Source organism: Tasmannia lanceolata, unplaced genomic scaffold (genome assembly GCF_043159265.1).
Source record: "Tasmannia lanceolata isolate RefF3 unplaced genomic scaffold, GAP_Taslan_0.1 ptg000037l, whole genome shotgun sequence".
NCBI lineage: Eukaryota > Viridiplantae > Streptophyta > Magnoliopsida > Canellales > Winteraceae > Tasmannia > Tasmannia lanceolata.
Window position 1 is genome coordinate 16,326,981 of NW_027518714.1, and position 7,406 is coordinate 16,334,386.

The 7,406-nt window shown below is 38.9% G+C and overlaps 1 protein-coding gene across 3 annotated transcripts; it reads left to right on the forward strand.

The window, feature by feature from the left end:
* The first annotated feature begins 302 nt into the window (after window positions 1-302).
* On the forward strand, window positions 303-5,882 carry LOC143860437 (auxin response factor 18-like). 3 transcript variants are annotated; one of them, XM_077371084.1, is made up of 5 exons: window positions 303-1,449; window positions 1,585-1,740; window positions 1,845-3,042; window positions 4,434-5,311; window positions 5,573-5,882. In XM_077371084.1, the coding sequence occupies exons 3-5, from the start codon at window positions 1,930-1,932 to the stop codon at window positions 5,640-5,642; spliced, it is 2,061 nt and encodes a 686-aa protein (XP_077227199.1). In that variant the 5' UTR covers window positions 303-1,449; window positions 1,585-1,740; window positions 1,845-1,929; the 3' UTR covers window positions 5,643-5,882. The 3 variants fall into 3 exon arrangements, with proteins under 3 accessions (XP_077227199.1, XP_077227200.1, XP_077227198.1); XM_077371085.1 differs by lacking the exon at window positions 303-1,449 and having other exon boundaries at window positions 1,490-1,740; window positions 5,577-5,882; XM_077371083.1 differs by lacking the exon at window positions 303-1,449 and having other exon boundaries at window positions 1,493-1,740.
* Window positions 5,883-7,406: the final 1,524 nt, after the last annotated feature.

Sequence of the window (7,406 nt, forward strand, 5' to 3'; positions counted from 1 at the left end):
TAGGGGCGAAAAATGATACCCTACAAACATGTCAGAAAAACTTACCTTAGAGATGAGAAATAGATAGAGAGAAAATGCGGAGAAGTTGTGTATTTGATTGAGGTGGAAATATGAACAGATGACACGACCCATGTTATGGCTTCTACCACTTAAGCACTCTGTTTTTTTGTTTTTTTTTTTTGTTTTCACATTTGAGAAAAAGAAAATAAAATATTTTCTTTAAAAATTCTCTGTCAGTTCTTTATTTGTTTCCTTTATTCGAATGCTTCATTTGCGGATTTTTGTTGTCTACTGAGAGAGAGAGAGAGAGAGAGTTTTTCAGATCTGGAGCAAATAAGAAAGGATAAGAACGAAAATCAGGTAGAGAGAGAGAGAGAGAGAGAGAGAGAGAGAGAGAGAGAGATCTTAGCTCTTGTTTTGTTGTTTTTTGATCGAAGGTTTAAGAAAGTCTCTGCTGAATTTCAGTCGGAGATTAGGTTTCAGATGTTAGATTTTTGAAACGATAAGAACGAAAATCAACGAAAATCAGAGAGAGAGAGAGAGAGAGAGAGAGAGAGAGAGAGAGAGAGAGAGAGAGAGAGATTTCTAATCTTAGCTCTTGTTTTTTTTAATCTTAGCTCTTGTTTTGATCTTAGCTCTTGTTTTGTTGTTTTTTGATCGAAGTATATGAAAGTCTCTGTTGAAATTCAGTTGGAGATTAGGTTTCAGATGTGAGATTTTTGTGATTGAAGCGAAATTTCGGCTCAAATACGAAATTTCTGCTCGATTTTGATGAATGTGAAAATTATGGAGTTTTTTCTTTAATCTCTGTTTTGAATCCATCGATTGGTGAGATTTTTTTGCTTCAATTTGAGAGAAATCGGTTGGAATTTTGGAGATCGGAGTCGAAATTGGAAAAATTAAGAAGTAGGAGAAAGCTAGGGTTTCTGTTACAGTAGGTCTGAAGAGGAAATGCGTGAGAAGGCTAGGGTTTCTTTTCTTTCTTTTTTTAGTGAAAGGTTAGGGTTTCTGTTTTAGTCATGGTTTTATTTGAGGTTTGAGAAATAGGTTTAAAGAGGAAATGCGTGATATGTGGTGTTGAAGGAAAAAAGAAGCTAAAAAGGCGTGTTTTTGTTTTGGTTTGTGCGTGTAAAAATTAAGATTTTCGTTAAAACGCTGGAAATTGTCTCTGCGAGATGAAGTTTTAGGGCTTGAGATTTCTCCTGAAAACTCTGTTAAATCCTGATTTTTTAAAGAAATAATTCTTTAGCTTAGGGTTTTGTCCTACTGAGTATAGTGAGGTCCCGAAGATCGTCGCTAAAAGCTAGGTTTTCTTAGTGGGGAGGGTTTAGGGTTTGCTTCAAGGAAGGTTTGAGGAAGCTTAAAAGAAATGTGGATTTTCCTTGGAATTCTTTGAATCGGGATTTTGGCTTGCTGGAGGAGAATTGAAGGGAAGACCCGGCAAAGAGGGTAAAAAATTTCTCTTTTTTTAAAATGAATTTTGACGGTTTCTCATTTCACTAGAAGTAGGGTTTGCGTTCTCGTATATGTTTTTGTTCTGTGGGTTTTCTTGCCTGAAAATTGATCCTCTTTGTTTGATAACAGCTTTTTTTCTGAGGGATAGATTTTGAGAGAAGTGATTTTTTTCTGATTTGGAGGTATTTGATCGTTGATATATTCGTTATGAGCCAATAAGATAGATAAAAATGAAGGAGATCAGGGCAAGCTGAGAGGTTTCTTCTCTTCTGTATCTTTCTACAGGTGAATTTGATGATTTTCTTTATAAATGTAGTCAGTTTCTTTCTATTTTTTTTTTCCCGTTTGGGTTTCCTTTCCTAACGTTGGTAATCTTTGTTTAATTACAGCATTTTCTAAGAACCCGTTATAAACAGAAAAAAGTGGGATTTTTCCTCCGAGGCCAATTATTTTATTTGATCATCCTGTTCTCCAATGATGACATTTGGGGATACAACGAAAGAATTGATGAAGGAATCTGAGAAGTGCTTGGACTCTCAGCTCTGGCATGCTTGTGCGGGCGGAATGGTTCAGATGCCGCCGGTGAACTCAAAGGTCTTCTACTTCCCACAAGGCCAGGCTGAGCATGCCCACGGTAACATCGACTTTGGGAATTTTCCAAGAATTCCACCCCTTATTCTTTGCAGGGTTGCTGCAGTGAAATTCATGGCGGATCCTGAAACAGATGAGGTTTATGCGAAGATCCGTTTGGTTCCCGTGAGGAACAACGAGCCGGAGTATATGGAAGAAGAAGTTGGGGGTAACAATGGATCTGAAATTACAGAGAAACCCGCGTCTTTTGCAAAAACGCTGACCCAATCAGATGCCAACAATGGTGGGGGTTTCTCTGTTCCTCGCTACTGTGCAGAGACGATATTCCCCCGCTTGGATTACTCTGCAGACCCACCAGTCCAGACTGTCCTAGCTAAAGATGTTCATGGTGATATTTGGAAATTTCGGCATATTTATAGAGGAACACCTCGCCGGCACCTACTAACCACTGGGTGGAGCACTTTTGTGAACCAGAAGAAGCTTGTTGCGGGCGACTCAATCGTGTTTTTGAGAACAGAGAATGGGGATCTCTGTGTTGGAATTCGACGGGCAAAGAGAGGGGTTGGTGGTGGACTAGAGTCGCCGTCTGGTTGGAATTCAGCCTCTGGAAATTGTGTTTCTCCATATGGGGGGTTTTCTGTGTTCTTGAGGGAGGATGAGAACAAGATTATGAGAAATGGTAATTGTAATTTGGGTGGGGCTTTGAGAGGAAGGGCAAGAGTGAGGCCTGAATCGGTTATTGAAGCAGCGACACTAGCTGCAAATGGACAGCCTTTTGAGGTTGTTTACTACCCTCGTGCAAGCACACCGGAGTTTTGTGTGAAGGCTGCAGCTGTAAGAGCAGCAATGAGGATTCAGTGGCGTTCGGGGATGAGGTTCAAGATGGCTTTTGAGACCGAGGATTCTTCACGGATCAGCTGGTTTATGGGAACCATATCTTCCGTTCAGGTTGCTGACCCCCACCGTTGGCCTAATTCCCCATGGAGGCTTCTTCAGGTATCCTTTTCTCTCTCTTGATTGCAACTGTCAGCTCAAAGTATAGTCATTTCTGTATGTCATGGGTTCTTTTGATTACAATTGTCTGCACACAGTATACTCATTTCTGAATGTCATTGTTCTAGGCTGCTATGTTATTATTGTTTTTGTTTTTTTTTTTGTTTTTTGATGAATTTCAATGTATTATTCTGCAATACTTTGCATAATTCTATTTCGTGCTTTGTACTCAAGAAATGTGAAGTTTATTCTCATTGAAATCTCAATGTGGACCAGTGCCTCACTGGTCCACATTGAGCTGCAACTCCATTTCCAGGGTCCTGTTTCTGAACTCTATGAAGAGTGCGCTATAGGTCTAGCTATCATAACTGTTAGAGTTTTTTTGTTATTTTCAAGTGTGGCAATCTTATATGGTTTTCTTTAATTCAGCATGCATATTTGTATGACATATGAATTGCATGCTTCTATATGGGTCCAACACTCGAGTAACCCACGTATGAGCGTACTCTCTTGTTCCATGTGTATATAGAAATGGATATATATTTCAGATGTTATTTAATTTTTAGGGAGGATCTTTTTTTTTCTTATCCATTTGCAAAAGAAAAAAACCCTATACATGGACTTCTAAGACCTATTCATACCCTGAACTCTAAGACAATGAATCATGTACAAACATTGTACCCACACGACAATAATCCCTAACGTATTGTGAACTATTAGGGAACTTATCCTGCACTGGTATGCATGAATGCTTTAACCTATCCAGTCTGAATGCCTTTTGGCATTCTCGTTCAGTGTGTCTATATGCTTAACTGATTTAATTTTGTGTGGCTTTTAGCTTTTGTGCTTACTATGCTCTAAGAAATATGAACTCTGAATCATTATCCAGGTTAAACTATAATTGCATGAATCTTCTATTCAGGATGCTACTTCTCCTTCAGAATCTTGTGATTCCTATATTCTTTTGTTCCATAACTTATTTCATATTTCTTCTTGAGGTTCCTGATTTCTGCCTGTTCTGATATCTGGAATTAAACTTATAACTCCTGCACGATATTGCACGGTCATCTATGTGGATTAAACATATATGAGTTAGTAAAGAACATGGACAGGAGGTGTCTAAAATGCCTGATATCTTAGTCTGATTGTAGTTACCACTAAAAATATTTTGTTACACAAGGGGTCACTTTTTACATCAGATTGAAGATATGTGTCCCATTAGGATCGAAATTGTCATGCAGAAAATCTTTTGTGCACTTGCAAGTTAGATAATGCTCCTGCAGTTTTTGCCATTCATGGGTGTTAGGCTGGCTATGCGTAATTTAATCTCCTCTATCCTTCCTGTTACCTGCCCGCTTCCATGTCATTTTTGTTCTAAAAACTGTTAATCTCAGGTGACATGGGACGAGCCGGATTTGCTACAGAATGTGAAGCGTGTCAGCCCATGGTTGGTTGAATTGGTTTCAAACATGCCGACCATCAATCTGACACCCTTCTCGCCACCGAGGAAAAAGATAAGGGTCCCGCAGCACCCTGATTTCCCCCTCGATGGCCAACTTCCAACGCCGACTTTTTCCGGCAACCCCCTTGGGCCCAGCAGCCCCATGTGTTGTCTATCAGACAACACTCCTGCAGGCATACAGGGAGCCAGGCATGCTCAATTTGGTATATCTTTAGCAGATCTCCATCTCAAAAAACTGCAGTCGGGTCTGTTCCACGCTGGTTTGCAGCCGTTCGATCACGCTGCTCCAGCCTCCAGAATCTCCACAGGCCTCATACTCGGAAACCCTAGCATCCATGATAATGTCTCATGCTTGCTTACTATAGGGAACTCTTCTCAGAGCACCAAGAAATTGGATGATGGAAAGACACCCCAGTTTGTGCTCTTTGGACAACCAATACTTACTGAGCAACAAATATCCCTTAGTTGTTCTGGGGATACCGTCTCCCCAGTACTTACTGGAAACAGTTCGTCGGACGGGAATCCAGAGAAGGCAACTAACTTCTCATCAGAAAATTCATCCTGTGAAGGTTTTGCATGGTACAAGGATCGACGGATTGGTGAGCTCAGTTTAGAGACTGGGCATTGTAAGGTGTTTATGGAGTCAGACGATGTGGGTCGAACACTTGATCTCTCAGTCCTCGGCTCATATGAAGATCTGTACCGGAGGCTGGCCAACATGTTTGGCATAGAAAGATCAGAGATTATGAGCCATGTGCTTTACAGAGATGCAGCAGGTGCAGTTAAACACACTGGAGATGAACCCTTCGGGTGAGTTTTTCTTTTTCATTTTGATTGTTGGCATGCACCATTTAGTCGTGCACAATAAGAATAGTGTTGGCAATATATTTTCTTTCTGGGCTCGAGAAACTAAAGTGGTGTTTCATAGATAATGATGAAGGGCGATCAAATTCTATTTTTTGCTCCTATTTCTAAATTTAGTTGTCTTTCCCTTCTAAACTTGTTATGTTGATATTATTTGTAGCTTTCATCCTGAACTTGATGCCTTTTTTTCTTCTTGTATTGTTGCAGCCAGTTCATGAAAACAGCAAGGAGGCTGACAATTCTAATGGAATCAGGCAGTGACAACATGGGAAGGTAGAAAATAAATCTCAATTTGTTGAATGTACAGCTAAATGAGCAAAGCTTTATGTTCAAGACCAACATTTTGGAGTCATTGGAACCTTTTGATCAATTTTTTAAATGTCTTCTAAGTCTTTGACCAAGTTTTTTTTTCTTTCTTGTTAGATCCTTCATCTACCAAGTTTGTTCAGCAGAAAACATGATTTGAGCCGTTATGGCAAATCATACCAATATCATCAGTACCTGATATGCTTCTCGATTTTTCTCTCAGACCCATAATTTTGCTCACCGAAAAGCACTAAAACAGTGCATAGATATTGTGAACTACACACGTTCATCTGAATGTTTTGCATTCAAGTCACAGTACATTAAACATTATAATATAGAACACTATAGATAGGCTACATTAATACAAATCTGTTAAGTGTATACGTTAAATTGATCTTAAACCATCACATTTTACACACTGTTTCTTTCAAATGCCATTAAAGTTCTGGTGTGCTTTTTCCTTCCATGTATTTGGCATTACACTACTTCACCATACATGTCTATATGTATTCATTTTACTGGAATTTTTATCATGTCTTTGAAGTTACCCAAGCTTTGCTTCGGTAATTTCAGGTGGAATGTGACAGTAAATATTTTTGTTTTTTGTTTTTTTATTGGGAAATGGGATGCTTTTGTTTGCCTTATTTCAACACACAGACTCTTTCAGGTTCTGTATAAAACTATTTTAATATTATGATGGTTTCTCAGCAAATCTCTCATCCACCATAGTTGGGTCTTTATATGATGGTATTTTATGCAAATTCAAGCACTTGAAAGAGTTAATTGGAAGGCTTACACTAGTTCGTAAACCCCCAAATCCAATATAGGTAAATGTTTCTATTCTACCAAGCTCCTGAGATGTGTTTCATCTTATGAGATCTGCCTTTGACAAAAGGTTGCAAGCTAGAATATTTTTTGGAAATTCCATTTCCTGTAGTAGAAGAGGAAAGTGGAGTCCTCTATATATCCTTTAAATGCTGGACCTTCTTCCTCCAGGAAGTCTTTTCTATTATATCACAGAACCCTTGTTTTTTTAATCAGCTGCCAGATTGGCTTTGCCTATTGATACAATCATGTAAGACCTCTCTAATTTCATCAGCAAAATAAGAGAATGCAATCAGGAACTTTAAACTCAAGATCCTCTGGGCTTTGGCATTTGAAACTTAGCCCCTCATTTACAACTTGCTAATGAAATATTAACCCAAAGAGGGATTTAGGAACATTAGAGATAGGCAAGAAAGGCAGAAGATACAACCTTCTATCTTGAGAAATTGTCTTCTTTCCTTGAAAACAGAGAATATGCCTGGAAACAAACAATTTAAGGCCACTTTGGATGCCACTAATCAAGGTTAGGGCTGATATTTATCTAATGGGCCATTAAGGCTGCTTTGGATTAATACGGACAATCAATTATTAGTTACCAAGAGGAGATATGCATGAGTAATCTAAACCGTTGATCTTGTGTACTGTCGTAATTAAGAGACCCACATGGTCATGGTTCCATTTGAACGAACATCCCATCCATAGAAAAAGGGGTACAAATGATCAATAAAATATATCGACATAGCCATGGTCTCAATGGTTTAACCCACATCTCCATTGAGTAGTGTTCAAGTGGCCTCCAAGTAAAATAGTAGTGAAGAGGTGATTAAGTAAGTCTTCAAGTAGCCTTCAAAAGAAGGTGACGTGGTCTCTATGTAGTCTTCAAAATGGGATGAATTTTTTTATCTTAAAA